This window comes from Parasteatoda tepidariorum, chromosome 9 (assembly GCF_043381705.1).
Source record: "Parasteatoda tepidariorum isolate YZ-2023 chromosome 9, CAS_Ptep_4.0, whole genome shotgun sequence".
Lineage (NCBI taxonomy): Eukaryota > Metazoa > Arthropoda > Arachnida > Araneae > Theridiidae > Parasteatoda > Parasteatoda tepidariorum.
In genome coordinates, this window is record NC_092212.1 from 74777958 (window position 1) to 74803725 (window position 25768).

The following is a 25768-nucleotide window of genomic DNA, read 5'->3' on the forward strand; positions in this document are numbered from 1 at the left end:
ATTATAAGACGCCATCTAGTGGCTCTGAATTACATATTTATAATAAGGTACCATCTGGTGTGTAATAATTTTATCAGATTCTACACATACTACACTAAGCCGTAAATTTATAAATGAATTACAGGACACACAATGAGTACCAATAGTAATCTCAATATTTCTCTTTAAAATAAAAGAGTCGGGACTTTAAAAAATTTCATAGGATTTCTGGTGTTCTCTGTTTAAATATGAAGGCTTATATTTTCCCTATAATTTTTAAACTTTGGTCACTGTTATCATTTCAATATGATACATCACGGCAAGCTGCAAATATTAGACGAATTAGGAGATGGCACTAGGGGCCCTAAATTTAACGTCAGCACTCTTTAGAATTTTCCAGATTTTCAGATAAAGTTCTGCACATATATGTTTAGACGTGATAGATCTTGACCAATCACGGCCAGGAAATTGTTTTAAATTGACAGCTAAATTTTTGATAAACATGCATGCTTAGAGTTATTCATATCGACTAGAAAATGTTTTAAATATTTTTTATTACAGTTAAAACTTTAAAACTGATTTTATAAAGCTGAAATGGAAATGCTGCAAAGTGTAATTTCAAATTTGAAATAGCGAAGAATGTTATTTGCTCCTACACTGAATATTAAAAAAAAATCTCTCCTAAAACAGGCGTGCAAGTTGAAAGGCGTGCTAATTAAAATTACGTATTTTTTTACTGTTCAGTAGCATACAGTGTGCATGTTTCATCATTGCATGCATTGCTATGGCGACCGCTGTTGTTTATTAATTTGAAAACGATATTTTTTTTAGAATGGGAAACCTGCAAGTGACGTAGTGTGGGTATCTCGATCCTGATTGGTAGTTGAAACGTGGCATTTTTCTACGTTAGCAACTGTTCTTTCCATAATATTTCGAGTAAGCCAAGCCTGTCAAATATTAATTCTCTTAAGTGACACGTTCAAAATTCTTTCACAAATATTCTTTCTCAAAGATTTCAATTCTTTCACTATATATTTGCAAAGAGACTTAACACAAAGACAGACAGATTCCGCGTAGAACATAAACTAATTATGCATCGAAGTTGTCAGGTATACAAAACAAAAATACATCACGGTAACAATGAAATGCATAAACAAATAATAAATCTATGTTAAGTAAAAGACGTAAATGAGAAAGAATTATATTTCAATGATGTGCGATACGTCTCTGCATTCAATTAACCTATCGTTAATTATAATTCTAACTTATGTAGAGAAACTCAGCTTTACTCTAATACTCCACATTTCTAATAAAAATTAGTGACGTCATAGGTTGTCTTCTTCTTCTATAAGTGAAATTACCCAATTCTTTTTTTAATTAAGTTTACTATTCATCGAGATTTGATGAATTTATTCCTGAAAAATGTGATCTGAGAGATCCTACGAAATACTTCTAGAGATATGAATAAAGAGAATTCATCCCTTGAGCTATGTTCTTATTTGCTTTGTTTATTTATTAATCAGAAATATAATCTACAGTTTATTAACAATAATTATTAAATGAGGATTTTTAAAGCTATTTACTTAAAACTTTATTTCTAGCTTTAAATTAATATCATTTTAATTTTACTTGCTCTTTCGCAACATAACACTAACTGATAAGTATTATTATACACCGAAGAGCCATTAAATTATGACCACCCTCCATCTATAACAATGGACTCGCCCAGGTTTTCCTGGTTTCTCGCCCAGGAACAATGTTTTCATGGGGCACATTAGGACCCATAATCCTCATAGAACAATCCCTGACATCTGTAAGCTACTTGAACGTAGTTGCAGACCAGGTTTACCCATTCTTGGCAAGAGTTTTTCGTGCGGGGGATGGTGTTTACCAAATAATGCACCATGTCATTAGGGTCGAATCGTCATGCATTGGTTCGAGGAACATTCCAGTGACTTTCAAGTCATGTCTTGGCCCCCAAATTCACCTGACCTTAATCCAATAGAGCATTTGTGGTCCTGCTTGGAAAACCAAATTCGTGCTGCCACGCTACCCCTTCGCAATGTGAGGGAATTACAGGACCAGTAGGTGAGCGCTAGGTACCAGAAACCTCAGACTACCTATCAGCACCTTGTGGAATTAATGCCACGGCGGGTGCTAGCAGTTTTGAGGGCTAAAGGTGATCGTACATGCTATTAGCAGGGTGGTCATAATGCAAAGGCTCTTCGGTGTATAAGTATTATGAAGATACACATTCAAGTTTTAGTGAAAAAAAGTCGGGATATGATCAGAAAAATGATTAGGTAAGCATTTGGGCAAATTTGTAAAAGTTCATATTTGTCCTTCTGTTCCTTACCAAATGCTTTTTTAAGCAGAATAAAGTTAAAAATAATCTGAATTTTTAAGATTTTTGGCGTCTTTGACGTCCATAATAATAAAAAAGTAATTCAAATAATATTGAAAAGTTCAAATTTAGTATGGAAGTAGTTCAGGAGATAGAGCATTCATCTCACAATGAGGTGATCCCAGGTTCGAATCTTAGTGCTGGCTGGTTGGTACAAATTATGCTTTCGATTGTCTCTGACCACAATGCAGACGTGAAATATCCTCAGTGGTAGACGGATCATGGGTTAGAATCCAGTTGCCATCAGGTTAACCATGAGAGGTTTTCGTTGTTTTCCTCTCCATTTAACGCAAATGCTGGATAGTTCCATCAAACAATCCTCCAAGAAGGTTAGTTTGTCCTAATGCTCTATCCAGAAGTTTATTTGTCTTCTTGGTTGTGTTCAAAATTACAAGGCTACGAAGTTAAATATTATAGTCGTAAACTCAGATTTGGTTCAACCGTTCAACACCGGTTATAACATAAAATTTAGTATAGGACAACTAAAGCGTAACTTGTCCTAATTTTGAAAGAAGGAATAGGAACATTTCCACCTACTCTTTGAAATGTTGCCAGCAACATTAGAAATTGCGCAAGCATATTTTAAAGAAACTAAAAACTTTAAAATTTTTTAAACAAAAAGGTTTCGGTTAAAATGCATTATTGAAGCGCATTAATCTAAGTGTAAAGGAAGCAATAAATTTCTTCGCTGAGCAAACAACGGGGGCGTCAAGCCAACCGGAAATTAAACCTTTATTTTGCAACAATAAACTTTTAACAGAAAATTACTTCCGCTGTCAGTCGTTTGATTGTATTGTCTTTTTTGAATTTGTCTATTTGATAATAGGAGAAAATGGATAGCGTTCGACTTTGAAATGTCGTTAGAATAATCGAAGAAATATGTTCTGAGTGTTAGAAATCAGGTAATTTTTTTTTATTCTTTAAGATTATTATTTGTAAATTTCATGATCAGTATGAAGTGATTGTTACTGTGCTGTAATCATTAGAATTAATGCTGCGCGAAGTGGGGGAAAAAATCAAATAGTACTAGTAATACAGACTCAGATTTATTTCTCAGTCTGGTGTGTTAACACATATTTGCTTTTTCCAAAAGATTATTTCTGCTGATTTTTATTTGTTTAACAATCTGATTCTTTAAAAATTGTGTTTTAAAATTATTTTGATCAATTCCTTACATTAGTTATTTCAATGTACAGTCGGACCTCGTTTAAGTCGCGTTAAAGTTTCGTTCCTAAATTTCTTTTAGCGAGAACTAATTTTTGATTTTCCGTCTGTATGCAGATATAATACTTTAAAGTCCTTTTAACGTGAACACGCTAAACGTGGAATATCTTTTAAGGTTAATTCGAATTTTATTACCTTTTGAAAAAAGTTTTACATTTAATCTGAACAAAAAATTTATCTCTCCTTTAACAGGTAAGTAAATTAATCATTTACAATTCTATATTTATAAAAAGTGGTTCTTTAAATGCTTTGTAATAGAGTTGGTAATTATTATAGCTGTTAAATGTTGTTGTTGTCGTGGGCCATTAAGGCAAGGGGTGCGATTGTTCTTGCTTTACAGTGGTGCCATCTATGGCCGAGAATTCGACTTCTGCCACACCCGTTTATAGGGCGAACCTATTTATACATCTATTGATTCATCCGCAGATCATAATTTTAACCAGAACTAGAGAACGATCAATTTCTAATTCAGTACCCCCAGAGGTATACTTTATTATGGAAACATGAAGAACTTTGTGACCCGACAGATTTATCGTGCACCAGTCACCATTTACTACACGGGTCGACTGGATTCGAACTCCCGTTCTCACGAACGGGAGTTCGAATCCAGCGTCGAGCGATAGTCAGAGGTTTTTTTTTCATGGGGATGTCTCATGAGTATGAAGATAAAGAAGCATGTTTTCCTGCAAAATGACTACCCATATTGATCCTTTGCTCAACATGGGTAGTCATTTCTCACACACTGTTCAGAGAAATTGATATTGCTGAATTGCATTGCAAATTTTATTGCAATTCAGCAGCATCAAAATTCAAATTTTATTAATTGAAAAATTATTGCTGAATTGCAAATTTTTTAAAATTATTTTTCGGATACAGTTGATAAGTTAGAAGACTTTGGAAAGCATGTGCGAATAAATATTCAAACAGCGAGCTATTACAGATTATTTCCTCAGTAATCCTCTCTAAATTGTGGAATAAGTCAGTCTACTCATATTAATTAGTTATTTTCCGCATTTTTTCATTTGTATTTAATGAAATTAAAAAGAAAAATAGAGCACTGAAAATAAGTACACTTTTTGAATTTCGTCTGAACTATAATTTTTTTGTTCCTTTATAACTTAATTTTTTAAGGTAATTGGTTGTACTTACAATGAGATGCATGGAAGTTATTAATTTAATATAACGTGCAACATAAAAAACATTTATTGAAATGAAATATATATCAGTTTACGTATTCATAATAGAAATTTAAGATTAGAAAACGCAAATAGATAGCAAATATTCTCAGCCAAAGGTCTCCACTTTTTACACCAATTCGTTACACCATATTTTCAGATATATTCTTCATAAGCCTCTGGATGCTCCAAAGAAACATCTCGCTGCATGCATAGAAAGCATGTTTTTGTTTCTTTTTTTTCTTCTTTTTTATCAAAAAAGCTTTTGAACAATATATTATTTTAAATATATTGCTTCAAACAATTCGGTTCGAGATTGTTCTTTTTTTAACAAAAAAAATGTGAAAATAATGTTATTAGTGCTAAGAAAATAGCAAAGAACCCCTTAACTCACAGATTTTTTGAAAAAAAGTCGATCAAAGAAAATAAAAAAAATTCTAATTTAAAACACACATTTTAGAACATTGTCTTTTTTTTTTGGTGAGCAATTTTGATATACTGCGCATTTATTCCATGGAAAATGGCTATATTCACAGATGCCAACTGCTCTGGACACGACAAAGTAATTAAATGAAACGGTAAATAACTACTAGAAATATTTTGCAGGTATAAAGTGGTGAATTATCTAAATCTACGAATTATTTAGAAATAGTGGTGTATGAAAATCTACTAAATTGAATTTATTAAACCAAGAATCACAATTGATAAACTACCACTTTAAAATATATATTTGCCGTCCGGAGCTAGTTCGAATCTCTGTATATTTTATTCTTGAATTAATAAGTGCTATAGCTTACAATCCTATGTAAATGATAAATATCAATAAAGCGATTTTTTTTCTTAGTTTTCACATTGTTATTTTCAATTCTCGATCATTATCGAGTGTGAAAAATTATAGCAGCATAAAATACAACGCCGCTCGAATTATCTCGANCAATTGATAAACTATCACTTTAAAATATATATTTGCCGTCCGGAGCTAGTTCGCATCTCTGTATATTTTATTCTTGAATTAATAAGTGTTATAGCTTACAATCCTATGTAAATGATAAATATCAATAAAGCGATTTTTTTTCTTAGTTTGCACATTGTTATTTTCAATTCTCGATCATTATCGAGTGTGAAAAATTATAGCAGCATAAAATACAACGCCGCTCGAATTATCTCGAGTGTGCACAGTTTGGCCTGTTTAGCACGCTCGATTTAACTCGAGAGCACAAGTTAAAGGGTTAATTAACAATTTTAGTTGAATTTTATTATAATGAAAAAGTGGCATATTAAAAAACTAACTTAGGATTACTATTAATATAATTTAGTATTTAATGACATTTTTTTACAGATTAAAAAAAATAATAGTGCTATGGATGCCATTTTGTACAGCAAGTACCAGGGCTCTCACCAAAGAGACGCTACGGAATTTTTTAACTCGAGTGCTGGTCTTTTGGACTGGTATGATTTATCCAAAGATACCATTATGGATATAGGATGTGGACCAGGCAGCACGTCATGCAAGTGGATTTTAACCCTGTTTCCGGAAATCACGAAGGTTATCGCAATCGATAGTTCCCACACCATGATAAAGTTGGCAAAAGTTCTGAATCCTAATCCAAAAATTGACTATTACGTGGCAGATATCTTGAATAAGTATGTGATTTTTGCTTTTTTAGTAAATCTCGTGTCTTATGTATTATTTAGCAATCGGCTATGGTTGCTTCTCATTTATTGTTGACAAGGGTTCTAAAGATATGTATGAAGGGGGTAGAAACACAGTGCTTTGCAACTACCCTCTTAATACACTGGTGGAAGAAATTAAGAGAATTTGCAGACTTGGTCGATTATCTCTAGAACTACTGGACCGATTTCAATGAAATTTGATATGTACGCACATTGATTCAATACAAAACAAATAACCATCCAACAATTGTAATACACTCGCAAGATCGTGCGTAACACTCATTGGAGTAGGAAGATATGAAACAGCGGTTGTGGAATAAACAAAAAAAAAGGGTTAATAGGGGGTGTGGGGAATGAGTTGTTATCGACTATGTCAACCGTCATCTATGAAAAGGTACCCCAACATAGAGTCGAGTTAACATGTCTTATATACTAGTGAATTGTAGTTGTAATTTTGTAGTGGTAGATACGCTACAGTACTCCCCCACCAGAATTATAGCTGTGTTAGAATTCGATGAACGAATACCACTAGTTGATTCATTGCTGTTTTGTGCGAAGCCGGGAGAGCTGTATTAAGATCACCGTATTTTTTNAACCCTGTTTCCGGAAATCACGAAGGTTATCGCAATCGATAGTTCCCACACCATGATAAAGTTGGCAAAAGTTCTGAATCCTAATCCAAAAATTGACTATTACGTGGCAGATATCTTGAATAAGTATGTGATTTTTGCTTTTTTAGTAAATCTCGCGTCTTATGTATTATTTAGGAATCGGCTATGGTTGCTTCTCATTTATTGTTGACAAGGGTTCTAAAAATATGTATGAAGGGGGTAGAAACACAGTGTTTTGCAACTACCCTCTTAATACACAGGTGGAAGAAATTAAGAGAATTTGCAGACTTGGTCGATTATCTCTAGAACTACTAGACCGATTTTAATGAAATTTGATATGTACCTACATTGATACAATGCAAAACAAATAACCATTCAACAATTGTAATACACTCGCAAGATCGTGCGTAACACTCGTTGGAGTAGGAAGATATGAAACAGCAGTTGTGGAATAAACAACAAAAAAAATGGTTAATAGGAGGTGTGGGGAATGAGTTGTTATCGACTATGTCAACCGTCATCTATGAAAAGGTACCCCAACATAGAGTCGAGTTAACATGTCTTATATACTAGTGAATTGTAGTTGTAATTTTGTAGTGGTAGATACGCTTCAGGGGGTATGGTCCCCTTTCACAAATACGCAGGCCTTGCAGCGTGACTTCATACTTGAAATAAGGCAGTTTATCATTTCCTTTTGAAATTTGCCTTCGAGGAGGACTTTTTGATGGAACTAACCAGCATTTGTGTTACACGGACATTATTCTACATTACATGAACATTATTGTTTATTACATGGGGAGGTCGACCACAAGATTCTCCCACGGTTAGCCTGACGGCGAAAGGACTCTAACCCATGATCCGTTACCACTGAGGATATTTTACGTCAGCACTGTGGTCGGTGGGCGCAGGGTGCGGAATTCAAATCAACTAGCCATCGTTGGAATTCAAATCCGGTTCACCTCATTGGGAGGTGAGCGCTCTATCCCATGAGTCACAACGGCTCTAAAAAATTGTAATGTTTATAGGAATTACATACATTAGCAGACCTGTGTGTTCTATTTACGATTATAAGCCAAAATTTTACTCCCACTTAAAAGTTTAAATAACTCCCTTGCGAAAAGTTGGAAAAGTTTTTCAGATCTGTATTTGCCTGTAAACTAAGTAAAAACTGGAATATGTCGTTTAAAAAAAATATGCATAATTACTAGTTTATTGTTTCAGATCTAGCCTTGAAATGTGGGAAGGAAAAATAAGCAAAATTTTATCAACCAACTGCTGCCAATATTTAAGTGACCAAAAGGGATTCTTTCGGAATGCCTTTGACCTACTGGAACCAGGAGGGGAAGCAGCATTTCTTTTTGAATTGACCTCCTCCTATTTCGATTGCTATGGAGATATTGCAGATTCCAGATGGAATGAATATGCTAAAGTACGACATATTATGTAAGAATATTTTATTGTGAATATCAACTTAACATACAACGCGATTGCATTCACAACAAGAAGCGCCGATTAGGAAAAAAAATCTATGCTTATTTGTCACTTGAAAATTAATAGCAATTATTTATGTGTGTATTAGTTATTGTCACTGGACAATTGGTAGCAACTAGTTATGACGAGCCTCAGTGGGTTAAGTTAGAAAATGGGATATTTAATTGTCAGTTGGCAATTAATAGCAATAAGTTACATCGAGCCCTGGTGGGTTAGGTCAGGAGATAAGATGTTTATTTGTCACTTGACAGTTACTAGCAATTAGTCATGCCGAACTTCAGTGTGTAAGGTCAGATAGGATGTTTATTCGTCACTTGACAATTAGTAGCAATTAGTTACGTCGATCTTCAGTGTTTTTGGTCAGGAGATAGGATGTTTATTCGTCGCTTGACAATTAGTAGCAATTAGTTATGTCGATCTTCAGTGTTTTAGGTCAGGGGATAGGATGCTTATTCGTCGCTTGACAATTAGTAGCAATTAGTTATGTCGATCTTCAGTGTGTTAGGTCAGGGGATAGGATGTTTATTCGTCGCTTGACAATTAGTAGCAATTAGTTATGTCGATCTTCAGTGTTTTAGGTCGGGGGATAGGATGTTTATTCGTCGCTTGACAATTCGTAGCAATTAGTTATGTAGAGCATCGGTGAGTTAGGTCAGGAGATAAGATGTTTAGTTGTCACTTGACAATTGATAGCAACTTGTTATATCGAGCCTCAGTAAAATAAGCCCATTCATTGCTGGTTTGTTTTTGTGCAACATTTCCTAGTAATGTAAAAAAACGTATTTTTTGAAAAAATAGCTGAATAGCTTATGTTAAATTTATAATTTTTTTAGAGACCATTCCTTTTGCTTCGAAATAACAGAAGTGCAAAATTTTAGATCAAAATATTGCTAATTATATTTTAATAAAAACGAGCACATTGGTTTCACAAAAATATTTATAATATGAAATAAATGAAGTACCAGTTTTGATTATTTAGAGATATTTCTAAGATATATAACGCATAAATTTAATTTCATGAGGGTTATACTAAGGCCTCAAATTCCCAGTTCTATAACAATGAACGAACGATTATCTTTCACTGTGTGTATATTATCCCCTGTTTTTTTCCAGTCTAAAACAACTCTTGTTCATATACTGTAATGTTGTCTTGATCATGTGTTAAATAAGTTATAGCTAAAAGTATGGTTGGTATTTATATATGAAGCTCCTTGCAAACAAATTTTAATTTTTTTTGATTAAATTTTACTCAAATACATTGTTTATAGGCATTTAAATAAACTTAAATGGTTGTGGTAATCCTATACAAAAATAAAAAGTAACTAGACATTAAATTTTCATTTTTTCACCAAACATTTCTTGAAAAAGCACGACCAATTATGCTTGCTCAATTATTAAATTAAGATAATGAGTTATTAAAATGCATTTATAATTAAACAAGACACATTTACATTATAATTAAACAAGTATCTGAAATTTTTTTAATAACAATTAAAAAAAGTTGTGTGTAAGAAACTTTTAGAAGTTGCGAAAACATTGAAAAATTCCATTACGAGAAAAAACAGCTTTGTCAACTAAAACTACGTATTGATATATGGACATTTAAAAATTTATAATCTTATAACTCGGTAAGAAAAACTCGAATTTAAACACGGTTTGTTGCCTATTACTAAGTAAAGTATAAATTTTTTTAATATTTTAAAAACCAAATAATGGATTTTTTAAAGATTTTTCTCATTCTGAATGTCCAGTTTCCCAAACTTATGACATTTGTGTACCCTTTCTAAATTTTTTCGTAACACTGTGCACCACTAATAAAAAATGCATTTTTCACCTAAAAAAATTGCACAAAACTAAAAATTCACAAATGGCTGTTGACACCACTATTTATTAATTGTTACCTCTGCAAAAAATAGCCAATAGAAAAATACATAAAATCGTGAATTTTCACTGCTAGCATTGTGTTTAAATAAAATATTTGTGAAATTTTCCTTTGTTGCAAGATATTTCGCATAAGAACGCGTACCCCCGCTAAACTGTCTCCGTATCCCTCCTCCTGACTCCGTATGGAGAAAAATATAGGAATAAAAATTTTAATATATTTTATAAAAATTTAATTTATATAAATATCTAAAACTCTTCTCGAAACTATTATCCTCATGTTCAATAAGGTATGGAGATAACAAGAATCCCAAAACCATCAGCATTAGAACCATGTTGTTTTTTACAAATCAAAGATCAGAGTACTAGCTGTTAGGTCATGTATTCCGAACTCCAATTAAACCTTTACCTGGCACGTCTCTAATGCAAATTTTGCGATGTCTTGTATCTCTTTTGGATAACAATATAGTTAATCTAAAGATTTTTCTTCTTAGAAAGAAAAATAGGGGTCTATTGAAAATGACCGATGAAAAAATGAAATTTTTCTTCATTACTAAGAAAATTTAAAGTTGAAGTGAATTTTTTATAGAAATAAAGATACCCTGAACAAGCACGGGTCTTATTATTTTCTTTTTTTAGATTTTTCTAGAAACGAATGTTTTAACTTTAATTAAGTTACGGAGAGAGCCAGAATCCCAAAATAGGCCGCACTAGAGCCATGTTGTTTTTTACAAATCTCAGATCAGCATACTAGCTGTTAGGCCATGTATTCCGAACTTCAGTTAAACCTTTACCTGGCACGTCTCCAGCACAAATTTTGCGATATCTGGACATTCTTCCAAATTTAAATATAATTTAAACAAAAAAACTCTTGATTGCTGCAAAAAGGGGAAGTCGTGTGCTTAATATAATTTAATAAAAAAAATCAAACTACATTTAAAGCAAATACTGAACTTTTAGGGGAAAAACTAAGTATGCAAATAAATATTAGATCATCAAAAAGACTTTAGTTATTTACAAATTATTGTTTGAAAAATATTCTCCGACAATGATCATCAGTCAAAAAAATGATAACTTTTTCAATTAGAAATTAAGAATGCAATGAAACTTAGCTTTTTTTAAGTAGCCTATAGTTCTTTAGACACCCACTTTCTCCATATTCATTGAAAAATGCTATTTTAGACTTGCACTACTTTTGTGTGAATTCAGGCATTCGCTCGCCAGGCGTTGCTTTAAAGCGAAAAGTGAAAATTTTAATGCATTAAATTTTTGAATTTAAATCTAAAAAATAAGAAATGATTGTTTATTTTATAAATAAAAAACTTATGGAGTAAATTATAGGAATAAAAATTTTAATATATTTTATAAAAAATTTAATTTAGTATAAATATCTAAATCTTTTCTCGAAACTATTATCCTCATGTTCAATAAGGTATGGAGATAACAAGAATCTCAAAACCAACAGCATTAGAACGATGTTGTTTTTTACAAATCAAAGATCAGAGTACAAGCTGTTAAGCCGTGTATCCCGAACTCCAATTAAACCTTTACCTGGCACGTCTCTAATGCAAATTTTGCGATGTCTTGTATCTCTTTCGGATAACAATATAGTTAATCTAAAGATTTTTCTTCCTTGAAAAAAAAATAGGGGTGAATTGAAAATGACCGATAAAATATGAAATTTTTCTTCATTACTAAAATCATTTAAAGTTGAAAAATTTTTTTTATAGAAATAAAGATACCCTGAGCAAGCACTAGTCTTATTACTTTCTTTTTTTAGATTTTTCTCGAAACGAATGTTTTAACTTTAATTAAGTTATGGAGAAAGCCAGAATCGTAAAATAGGCCGCACTAGAACCATGTTGTTTTTTACAAATCTCAGACCAGCATACTAGTTGTTAGGCCATGTATACCGAACTTCAATTAAGCCTTTACCTGGCACGTCTCTAGCACACATTTTGCGATATCTGGACATTCCTCCAAATTTAAATTTATAATTTAAACAAAAAAAACTCTTGATTGTTACAAAAAGGGGAAGTCGTGTGCTTAATATAGTTTAATAAAAGTTTAAACTACATTTAAAGCAAAAACTGAACTTTTAGGGAAAAAACTAAGTATGCAAATAAATATTAGATCATAAAAAACACTTTAGTTATTTACAAATTATTTTTTAAAAAATATTCTCCGACAATGACCATCAGATAAAAAAATAATAACTTGTTCAATTAGAAATTAAGAATTCAAAAAAACTTAGCTTTTTTTAAGTAGCCTATAGTTCTTTAAACAATCACATTCTACATATTCATTCAAAAATGCTATTTTAGACTTGCACTACTTTTGCTGTAATTCAGACATTCGCTCGCCAGTTGTTGCTTTAAACGAAAAATAAAAATTTCAATGTATTAAATTTTTTAATTTAAATCTAAAAATTAAGAAATGATTGTTCATTTTATAAATAAAATACTTATGGAGAAAAATATAGGAATAAAAATTTTAATATATTTTATAAAAATTTAATTTAGTATAAATATCTAAAACTTTTCTCGAAACTATTATTCTCATGTTCAATAAGATATGGAGATAACAAGACTGAGTAAGCAAATAAATATTAGTTCATCAAAAACACTTAAGTTAACTTCAGCATGCAAATTTATGCTTAAAAAATATTCACCTATAATGATCATCAGTTAAAAAAAATAGTAACTTTTTCAATTTAAAATTAAGAATTCAATTAACCTTAGATTTTTTTCAGTAGCTTTTAATTCTTTAAACACCTACAAATATTTTTTAATTAAAAATTTAGAATTCATTTCAACTTCGCTATTTTTAAGTGATCTCATATGTCTGCAAACATCCAATTTCAAGATGTGTTCGCACCATATATGATGATTTTTCTGTACTCTTCCGTTTCGGTGGGCCCTAAAAATTCGTGAAACTAGGCTGACGTATTGAATAATCATTCATGCATAATGTATTGTGATAATAGGCTCTATTCCTAATTATGTAGTGTGTAAGTAAGACTTTGGTACAAGGCTCATAATATTCCAAATGCAGGTACTTTTTACAACTATAGTGTAAAAGTTTGTAATCTATCTTCAAATTAGTTAGTAATGTATTTTTTAAAATATCGTAAAGTTTTAGAACTTTATTACTTAAAGTATTGAAATCATCTTTTATATTGGACAAAGTGAAATTTTATTTTGGTGATATTACGTTTAGTACTATCTACGTTTTGGCGATAATACTAGAAGTCTGCGGAGCTAAGTCGTAAAAAACCTTAATTATATTATGAAATAACTGTACAAAGTTTTGATTTATGTCTAATACAATTTAATATTAGTTAAATTTAAATTAACTTATATTCTGCTGAACATTTTGTGTTAAATATGGTTTTTATAAGTAAAACATTTAACGGTACTAAGCTTGATTAGTACTTACTATTTATGGTAAAAATAATTGATTTTCAAGAAAATTATTAATGTTTAAAATGATGCTTTTTAAGTTAATTTAATTTATTATTCCTTAAAATAATCCGTTTGTAATATCCGATAGAAATAAATTCGGTATTAAAATTGGTAACAAAAATGTGAGAGAAAAGAGTTTTTAACGGGAGTGACAAAATTATTTGATTATTGCAAGGAGTTTAAAATTTTTACCGCATATGGCTTTAAAATTGCTCTTAATTCTTAAATTTATTTACCTTTCAGTCATATGTACTTTTTCCCCTAATTATTTTTTTGTGAGTTTTAAAAATGTAGCACAGCTATTTGATAAGCATTTATAATTGAAAAAAATCATTTCTATGTAATGTTATGAAAATAAATAAAATATTTTGCCAATAATTTGTCAATAAAATTGAAATTAAATTACCAACATTTCTCTTGTTGACTTCGTTGTCACCATCAAGCTTGACTTTTGAAGAATGAATGACATGACAACTTAAAAAAGAAAGTAACATTTCAGAACGTTATTGTTAAAATAACTTTTTTCTTTAAAACCATTGTTGAAGTCATTGTTACAGTTTCATTTGGATACGAATAATTTTAGAGTGTGCTTTAAATTTTTACACAAGAATGAATTTCTATTTGTTGGAAAACAATACTTCAATACATGACAACAATACATCGATAAGTTGGCTACTGTGTCTAAATTATAATTGATTGTAATATTGAAATGTGTAGAATTATATATTTGAAAAAAGGCTGGGTTATTTAAATTTATTAAACATTTTTTAGCAAATAATGCTTAACTTAAATACAGAAATAATTACACGTAAATACTTTCTGACAAATAGTATCTCTTAATATGTTTATATACAGTTTCATTATTTTTAAATAAACAAAATAAAATTATTCAAATCAATAAAGATAAATATCAAATTTATTGTTTACCAGTATTTTTAAAAAAAAAATATTTTTATTATATTATTTTTATTTTAATTTACTCTGTGGAAGCCTCCCCCGATTTGAACTTTAACAAATGCTGACAATTGTTGGCATGATATAACAAAAACATTCTTGATTCACTAAATATTGAAAATAGCGATTGATGAAATCTTAATTGCTTTATTTTAATAAACAGGTTCTGTTCGAATTAGAATAACGATGAATTGCACTTGAGCGCTACAAAATATTTTTTTTTTGAAAAATTCNTAAGCATTTATAATTGAAAAAAATTATTTCTATGTAATGTTATGAAAATAAATAAAATATTATACCAATAATTTGTCAATAAAATTGAAATTAAATTACCAACATTTCTCTTGTTGACTTCGGTGTCACCATCAAGCTTGACTTTTGAAGAATGAATGACATGACAACTTTAAAATGAAAGTAACATTTAAGAACGTTATTGTTAAAATAACTTTTTTCCTTAAAACCATTGTTGAAGTCATTGTTACAGTTTCATTTGGATACGAATAATTTTAGAGTGTGCTTTAAATTTTTACACAAGAATGAATTTCTATTTGTTGGAAAACAATACTTCAATACATGACAATAATACATCGATAAGTTAGCTACTGTGTCTAAATTATAATTGACTGTAATATTGAAATGTCTAGAATTATATATTTGAAAAAAGGCTGTGTTATTTAAATTTATTTAACATTTTTTAGCAAATAATGCTTAACTTAAATAAAGAAATAATTACATGTAAATACTTTCTGACAAATAGTATCCCTTAATATGTTTATATACAGTTTTATTATTTTTAAATATACAAAATAAAATTATTCGAAGTAATAAAGATAAATATCAAATTTATTACATACCAGTATTTTTTAAAAAAATATTTTTATTATATTATTTTTACTTTGAATTTTCTCTGTGGAAGCCTCCCCCGATTTGAACTTTAACAAATGCTGACAATTGTTGGCATGATATAACAAAAACATTCTTGATTCACTAAATATTGAAAATAGCGATTGATGAAATCTTAATTGCTTTATTTTAATAAACAGGTTCTGTTCGAATTAGAATAACGATGAATTGCACTTGAGCGCTACAAAATATTTTTTTTTTGAAAAATTCTGTCATCGCGTTGGGCCGCAACATCTAACCGGTGCCTTACATCAAACGTGTCTATACATGAAAGCGTAAACGCACATCTTCGTAAATTTCAGAATGAAAATTCTTTTCTCTCATGGACTACGAAAAGCTGAAACAAACTGAGCTATAAGTTAGAAAGAACTGAAAGTTTAAAAGCGAATAGTTCATGCTAACGCACAAAGTGTTCTATATTATGTTTCAATTATACTTATGCAGGTTAAATAATACTTTTATTCATTGCAATTGTTACTCATCGAAAAAGAATATTAGTCGTTCGGTTACTCGTTTTCAGTTATAATTAAAAAAAAACCTGTGAAAAAAGCTTCGATAACTGTTATGAAAGAATGTGTAGGAGACGTGCCGTCATACATGATAGAACTGTTGATATTGAAAAACATGACATCGTTTCCAAGACAGCAATATGTAGTTTTTGTGCTGTTCACTTCTAAGCAAACGATAAAAAAAAAATTCTGGGAAGTATATTAATTGTTGCCATGATGGAAGTTTTTCTATTGCATTTCATTTGTTATATCTTATTATTGACAAACGATTTGAACTTTTTAAAGAGGACTTAGTTTTAAAGATTTTACGTTGGAACAAACACATTTTATAAGTGGGTTAAACTTAGTGAGGGAAGCGATCATGAAGTGCAAAGCAAGACGCATAAGATTGCATAGCAATCATCGGGGGTTGGGGAGCGGCAGCGAACAGGGAGAGGCTCCCTCTTGTACACAATTTTTTTGTTTTGTTTAGATCACTCCTTCTCCAGAGGAAGCAGATACAACATTTTGTGGAAAAAGGAAATCTGTTATTATAAAAATAGTGACATTTGAGCTTAAACAATGTGGATAATTTATGGATGGGGTGGAAAATCTAGTGGATGAATTAGTTATAATTCATTAATAATAATTCGTTAATAACAATTCATTAATATAATTCATTAATAAATTGTCATACTTTCCTTAAAAATGCAAGCTCCGCAGTAGACTGATCGTAAAGACACTGTTCCCAGTAGAACACGGAAGGCAAGCATCACTGGCTGCGGTCAGTAAGCGGGTGGGTGGCCATTTTAATCAGCCTGCGTAGGGACCCAGAGTGCTCGGTATCGGTCCTCGTTAAATTGTTCTGCCGTAAAGTGCTACCCCCCTCTGCAGAATATCGAAATTAAGATGGCATGTCTTCGGATCATCATCAGGGACAGCGGCATAATTTTGGGGACAAAATCCCCTACTAAATGTTTAAATTACATAACTAAATAATAAAATACTAAATGTTTAAATTACATAAAATGAATACTGATCAGGGACGTTTCCCAGACCGTCTCCAATAGCCCATTGTGTAGCTCTAGTGCGACGTAAATAAGTTACTTACCTAACTACCTTAAAAATGCAAATTATTTTATACAATGATTATGCATTCAATAGACTGCCAACATTTTATGCACCTGATGGAAACATATATACAAAATATGCATACATTAAAATGCATCAACTTTTTCGTGACTTACATTTGGACTATTGTGCCAGCAATTTTTCTTGCTCTCATTTTTCGATAAGATTGAGAACATTTTATCGCTGAAAAAATCACGTGCATAATTTTTCATAATATTTTAAAATGATTTCCCAACAAATGGCATTTTAGAAAAGTTACGAAATAGTAATCGTCAGTTTCTGGCGTTCTAAATGCAATTATGAATATGAAATACCTAATATGTATCGCGTAACTTTAAAGACTAATAAAAGATTCAAAAATAAGTGTTTTCATAAGTTATAAATCTTAAATTAATTGTGTGTCTTTGTTATTTAATTGCTTCTTGGCTGGCAACCACAAATTTTTATTCTTAATTTCCGTGTCCAGCTCATTTCTGAACTATTTTTGGCACTCTTCGCCTCTATTGTTTGATGGAACTTTTTCAACTGAAATCACGCATGTTCATTCCATTTTTTTCCCTGCTATGATTGAGGGTTTTCTTGTAAATATGCCAAAATCTTGCACGACAATGAAACGCGTTCTTTGGAAAGAATCTGTCCATTTTTTTGAGAAAAAATAATATTTGGAACCTACACAATCAAACGATTCTTTATTCTCGCAATAACTACAGATCAGACGACTTTTTATTGTGAATATACAGAACAACTAAACTCGCTTTTATAGCTTCGGTTTGTCAGTAAACTTTTTATTCGTAAATTTGAAACATCGTTAAACAATCGAAACTATTCGATGTTTTTTGATAGACCATTTTCATTGGAGGATCAATTTAAAAGGTAATTAGATATTTTGGAATAACTATTCTTTCTCAGAATAACATAAATGCTTGTAAAAACAGTCAGAAATTGATAGGTAAAATGAAAAAAGAATTTATTTAAGTCTTTTTCTGTTATCAAATCAACTATGTTATTCTTTTTTTTTCTTTCAAATTTTGGTACAAATCAATAGTAAAAGTATATTACAAAAATAGTTTTTTGCTATAGCAACTGATTTTTTTGTTGTTGTTATTTTTGAAAACGGAATGCTTTATATTATTGCAAACGCTAACTAAACATTTAAATTTTGAGTTATATTTATTGCGTAAAGAGTTATTTATTAAATTACATTTAAGGTTATTCATTTTAGAATGCAAATTTTCGAATTCCGGTATCGCATATTGGAAAGACGAGCTGTTCTGAATACAAAAATTTCTTAGAAAAACTAGGGTTTGAAGTAATAGAATGCAAGCAAATGGAAAAGACATTTGAGTTCCCTACCGACGAGGAATGCATTGGTAAGTATGCATAATACTATTATGCATTATTTATTATTCAGTTATAGAATAAGAAAAAATTCATTTTAAAATTTAACTAGATTTAATTATATTTAATGTTAAATAAAAGTATTTTCTTAATAAATTTCTAAATACCAAATCTATAAATTATTCGAAATATAGTACAAATCCTAACTATAATATCTATATTTATTTTAAAATAGTAATTTTTTTCAATTTAAAGTAAAAATTCCTTTGTAACAGGAAGAATTGAAAATTCGGAATTTTTTATGAAACTAAATGTATTAAATAGGCTTTTATTTGCTTAGACACGGATTAATATGATATTCCAAAAAAAATTGATTTCTAGTTCGTTATAATCCGTTGAATTTTTTGTACTCTTTTGTTAAATAAAATTATACCTCGAGAATCACTAAAGGAAATTGAACAAATTTCAGGAATCACGTGAAATAGCAAGTGCTTTTCAAAGAAAATATAAAAATTGCTAAGCGCTTAGGTCAAAACTACAAAGGATTTTTTTTTTGTTTTCAATTTAAAAAAATGTTCCCTAATTACAGATATAAATTGAAAAGATTGTTAAGTAGGGAAATTTATTAAAGAATTTAATATTTCCCCATCTCTTTAAAGGAAAAATGTTAAGAAACATTTTCCACTGCTTGATGCTTAGTTTTATATCAGAAGTGTCTTTTCATATTTCTGCTAATGATTCATTATTCGGTTATCGAAGCAACGCCTCCCGCTTCTCTTAACACAATTTATCTTATTTCGTTGCAACTGGTTATGAATCGGAGTTGAAATTGGAAGTGAGTTCCCTGGAAACTGGAGTCGGAGTTGGATTTAAACACTAACTCCACAGCTCTGATCAGCACTAGGAAAGTATGAAAGTATGACACACACCGGCAAAATTAATAACGCTAAAATATTTTTTGTATTTATTTCCCTTCCCGGTGGCTTTACGTCGTCAGATTAAACCAAACAGAGAAGTTCTGAGAAATTCATCCTAACAAAATAAACATTAACTCTGATTAATATCATTTTGCATCATGGTAGTGAAAATTTTCCACAATCGAGCAATTTTATCTGGGAATTCCCACTTTCAGGGCAAGGTAAAAATATTTCTAGCATAGTTTACTATATGCCGGCCAGGTGGCCGAGTGGCTAGTGCGCCTGAGTGTGAAGTTAATGGGTAAGGGTTCGAATCCCGCTCAGGGATTGGATGATTCTCTCTATATTGTCTTCTGTTGTGTGATGTGTAAATGTGGCCTACCATATGAACGGGTATCTGTGGCAGTGAGGAGTGAATAATGTTGCTCGCTTCCTCCGTGACTAAGGGATACAGGTGCCCACCGGGTAACGTTATAGAGCAACACTTCCAGCATTTACCATGGCAAAATGAACAAGAGTTAAATGCCTGACGTTTAAAAAAATACTACATTATGCCATATTATATAGTGTATTGCTAACATGTTCAGGGCCTTTATTAAGTGTGAATTATGATTTGACTTCGAAAATCTAGTTCAACATATTTTACGATCAAGTACCTCCGGTAAATCCTCATAATTTTTACCAATCACCCAGGGTACTTGCAACAAGATATTGTGTCATTCTGCTGATATTGTAAAAAAGTGGTTCCAAGCACAAGTTGAAGACCTCAGTCTCTTGTGTTAGCCACCATGATCCCCGGATTTCAATCCTCTTGAAATCTTTCAGGCATCTGTCATCTAGATACACAATCATCTAGAGAAAAGTGAATTAAATTATGGTATTAAATGTCTGGTATTATTGGAGATATTACTTTTAAATTACTCTTGTACTGTATTAGTTTATTTAGAAATTTCATTGAAACCCATACACATTCATGAGTATTTTTTTCACTGAATTTTGGACATGGCCAATGATGAAAGTAGCATTAATGAGATTTGATGATTTTTACCCATCGGATTCTGAGGCCATGTTTACTTAATAAACTTGAAATCTTTTTATTTTAATGCAGTTTTTCTTTTTATTTAATTAAATATCACACATAAATATTTAATTAGAAAACTGTGAGTTGCGGTGGCTCAGGGAATGGGGCATTCATTTCCCAATAAGGTGTCCAAGGTTCGAGTCCCAGCGGCGGCTGGTTGATGTGAATTCTGTTCACAGCTCGTACCGACCGCAGTGCTGACCTAAAATATTCTCAGTGGTTGACAGATCATGGGTTAGAATCCCCTTGCTAACCGTGGGAGATTTTCATGGTTTTTCTCCCCGTGTAACGCAAATCCGGATTAGTTCCGTCAAAAAGTTCTCCCATGAAGGCTAATTTGTCCCAATGCTTGATCTAGGAGCTGTCATGTCTTCTGGGTTGTGTTTAAAATAACAACGGAATTGAACCTTGATAGTCGTTAACTCAGAATTGGGTTGGCTGTTCAACGATAGCTAAAAAATAAAATAAACCATCTAACCATATGTGCCGTTATTTTTGAAAGTTGTATAAGTTCATATGGAGCTAAAAAGTAGTAGTTTATTTATTTATTTTACCCGATTTTAATAATCGTGGCTGTATTTTGATGTTTTATCAAATTATAGTGTTAAATTCATCTCCCAAATTGATTAAAATTTGCCAATATTTTTAAATTTATTCAAAAACCAATCCCTAAAATATTTTGGACTTATTCTACTTTTCAAATGGTCTTATTCTATTTTCCAAAACTAATGGCAGATATACTTCTGAACTTTCTCACAGACTATAAATTGTGTGTCAAATACTATAAATCTCGTAGGTTTTATAATAAATTTTGTTATAATTACTACTATAAGTTTTGTAGCATTATAGAGAAAAATCTTTCATTTCCGTAAAGCAGAATTTTTTCAACCGTGAACCAATCGATTTCGTTCTAGGCTTAATTGTATTTTTTGACAGACACGCATATAAACGTGTTGCTATTTATTTATTTATTTATTTTTTTGCTTAATATAACGTGTGGTTATCGAAATTTAATGTAAAAGAATTTCTTTTCATACAATATGTCCTTAAGTTATATAAAATTGATTGTTAGGCATTTTTCTTAAAAATAAAATGTGAAGAATTATATTGTGAAGTATCTGAATTCTCTATAGTAGTATTGATATACCGTAGATAAAAAAATTGCGTTGACCATCACTTATCCTTATCATCAGAGATCAAATTGCCACACATTATTGGTGCATTTGCACAAAAAATAAATAATTAAAAATGAAATAAATAATAAAAAAATTAAATTAATAATAAAGAGAAGCCAGAATTTTTTTTGTGTTCCCCGAAAATTGATAATTATTAATTTTTGTATTTATATGAAGTGGTGAGAAATTCGATTTGCAACTGAGAAACTAATTGATACATATACGTTACATTTTTAATTATAAGTTCATTCCTCCCGTGCTTTGGACTTCAATTAAACTTTTAGCTACACAGTTTAATGAGTTTCATATAGCTGGCCAAAGTGGCTGACCGGTTAGCGTGCGTGACTGCGAAGCCAAACGCTGAGGGTTTGAATCCCGTTCAGGGCATGTATGTTTCTCTCTGTGTGAGTGTGTTGTCCTCTATTATGTGTAAATGTTCTGTAGGGAGCTGGGACCATGTCCGAGAGTTCGTGGGTTCGAACCCCACCGGCCGAAGACTCCCCGTGTAGTAAATGATGACTGATGCACGTTAAATCTGTCGAGTCGCAAAGTCCATGTTCCCATAACAAATCAAAACCTCTGGGGGTACTGGATTGGAGATCGATCGTTCTCTGATTCAGGTCAAAATTACGATCTGTGGATGAATGAAGGGATGTGTGAATGGGTCCACCCTATTAAACGGGCTGTGATGTGTGTGTGTGGCTGAAGACGAATTCTCGGCCAGAGGATGGCGCCACTGAAAAAAACAAGAAACGCACACTCTGCCTTAAATTTGCTCGGTTTCACCTAGCAAGCTTGCCCGTGTGGCAAGTGTGGCATTAGAAACAACAACATGTGTAAATGTGGCCCACCCTATGAACGGGCATCTGTGGGTGTGTGGCGTGAGTAATGTTGCTCGCCTTCGTGACTTTGATCACAAAGTTGCTCACTAGGCAGCGCAAATAAGCACCTCTTCCGGCATCTTCCACCACGTAGAATTATAAATTCAGTGCCTGCCGTTAAAAAAGAAAGAAAGTTTTATTTAAAATATATATTTTGGCTGAATTTAAACTTCATCACGAACTGGTGTTGGATTGATTTTAATTTATACTCATAATAAAATATGTAATTAATTTTTTAACTCTTTTATTAACAATTTAATAAATATTTCAATAATTCTTTTCTTTGGTATTAATAATAACTATTTCTGTGATTATTCATTATCGCTAGCAACAAATGTTTATTATCAGTTATTAGTGATTGGTTATAATAAGGAGTTTCTGATTATTTATGAAATTTCAATGATTTCTCATAGCAAACGTCTACTCCACGTACCAATAGTCCCTTTTCCTTTCCAAAAATAAATAAATAAGTAAATAAAATAAATATTATTTATTGAGAAATAACGCCTAAATGCTAGAATACTTATTTTAAAAATAAGTGCCATGTGATTTGTGATGCAATGGAATAAGAGATAAAGATTTGTTTTCATATTTTGCAGGTTTTCTAATGGCTTTATCTCCCGTCAAGAGCTTCATACCAAAGGAGTTGGAAGAAGATTTTTCTAAAGATTTCTTTCATTTCTTCTTAAAGCGAAACGGAAGAAACACATGTGGTCAACCTCTTTATCATTACTCTATCATTAATATTCTAGCCAAGAAGCCTTTTCGAAGAAATGCATCTTTTAATTGAATATAATGTACTCCCTTTCGTCTAATATTTTTGTACTGTGGTTTTAAGTAGTATAAAATTTTTTTTAAAGGTTATTTATATCAACTCACGTCATTATGCAATATTTTAAAAATTAGAAGAATTAATCATGATTAGAAATTAAATCAATAAATATGAATTATGTATTATTTTAAAAAATTCAAGAATTAAATATGCTTATAAATTGCATCATAAAGTTTGAATTAAAAATTTGATGAATCAAATATATTAATAGTTAAGTCATTAAAAATGAATAATGTATTATTTTGAAAATTTGAAGAATTAATTAAGTTAATAAAAATGACATATTTAAATGTAAATTTTGTAATATTTAAAAAAAAAAATAATTAATAATGTTTGTAAATTTCGTCATTCAGAATGAATTTTGTATTATTTTAAAAATATGAAGAATTAATTATGTTAATAAATTGCATCATTAAGAATGAATAATCTATTATTTCACCTAAAGGAAAATTAATCACTAAGTTTACTTGATGATTTAAAAACGTCACTTGAATCAAAATATTAAATATGGTATAAAAGATGTCTTCAAAAATATTCACCCATTCTTAAGACTCGCCAGACGTGAATGAGAGGAAAGGTATCCTCATTCACGCTTTCGAATCTTGAGAATGGGCGCCTATTTTTCAGCACTCGAAAAATGTTGAGTTTTGCTACAATTTTCAATGTTTTACAGAAAATGACGTTTTTAAATCATTAAAAATTCTTTCCGCATCAGTTTCTGGGGATTATTCATTCAATTTAAAACCATCAAATTCTATCTTTTTTATTTATTATTTTTATTTCTTTTTTCAAATCGAATATGTTTCATTTAGCATTAGTTATGTTATCACACATTGACAACACTTAAATACTGGATGTTGTACAGTGCGCAAAATATAAAAAAAAGTAATCATCCGCATTACTTTGATCTTATGATAGGATTTTCACGTGCTAGAACTCAGTCTTAATTATTTGAGGGCCTAACTAATTTATGCAGACGATATTTTAAGTTAGGAAATCAGATACAGAAACTCACTTTCACTGAATAAATATGTCTTTTTTCGACATATTGGTTTTTTGACCCTAAAAATATGGGGGTAATTGCTATCTGGATAATATGGTGCCATAGGTTGATGCAAAAGATAGGGCGAAAGTTTGCACCCCTTAATGTTAAGTTCACTATATCTCGAAAACTTTTTGAGAAAATCGAAAAAATTTTGTACTCAATGATAAAATTTCTGTATCCAAAGATTTCATAAAATGAATAATTCTTTATTATTTTAAAAAAATTCTCAGGAGAGATTCGGAAAATTTTGAGTTAAAATTTTTCAAACAGTTTAAAGTATGTAATTTTAAACGACCAAATACAAATTTTGCACGAAATCGAACAAAAAGCTTTCCAGCAATCAAATTTTTACATGCATGTCTTTGAAATGAGTAACTCAGAGTCTATAAAACGGATTCTGTTCAAATTTTGTCTTTGAAATCGACATACAAAAATTATATAGAAATATTAAACTATCTAGACTATATGTTAATAAAATAATAAGAAATAATAAATACTTATTTTGAATTATTTTTGCATGGAGTTATCTTGAGATAAAAGAGATTTATAAAAATTGAATTGAAAAAAATAATTTTCGATTCGTTAAAAAAAAGTTCTGGAGTTTATAGCAAAATGCAAAAGAAAAAAAAAACGTGAAATTATCATTTAAGGGAATAGATAGTGCCAAACTTTCAATCACACTCCTGCCTTACCTATTGGAAATATATTTTGTGTCTAATTTTATAACTCAAAATACCTGCACTAATTAAGTAGCATGTTTCAGGTAAGGCCCTCGAAAGATTTAGTCCCATAATTCGAGAAAATATAGTCATTAGATAAGTTAGACTGGTTGTTCATTTTTTGTTCTTTTCACACTGTACAATGCGAAGATACAAATTTGAATTACCTTTATCTGCATACGTCAAACTTTTGAGCCCTACCTGCAAAAATCAAAATTTCAATTTGGCATTTTTACTTAGAGTTCAGAGAATTAAAAGATTAAAATAGTTAAAAGTAATATTGACATTTATGCGGTGGTTTTAAATTTTAAGAGTTTCTTTCCCGGCACGGTACGTACGGTCCTTAAAAAATTTAATAAATGTTAGAAATGTTAAGAAATTAGCATGTGTTTTCATAACTT

The 25768-nt window shown here is 30.8% G+C and overlaps 1 protein-coding gene across 1 annotated transcript; it reads left to right on the forward strand.

Moving 5' to 3' along the window:
* Window positions 1–3084: 3084 nt before the first annotated feature.
* On the forward strand, window positions 3085–24029 carry LOC107445972 (juvenile hormone acid O-methyltransferase-like). Its single transcript, XM_043040248.2, has 5 exons — window positions 3085–3285; window positions 6122–6426; window positions 8289–8496; window positions 18602–18749; window positions 23371–24029. Exons 2-5 carry the CDS (start codon window positions 6143–6145, stop codon window positions 23559–23561), a joined length of 831 nt encoding a protein of 276 aa, XP_042896182.1. The 5' UTR covers window positions 3085–3285; window positions 6122–6142; the 3' UTR covers window positions 23562–24029.
* The last annotated feature ends 1739 nt before the right edge of the window (window positions 24030–25768 follow it).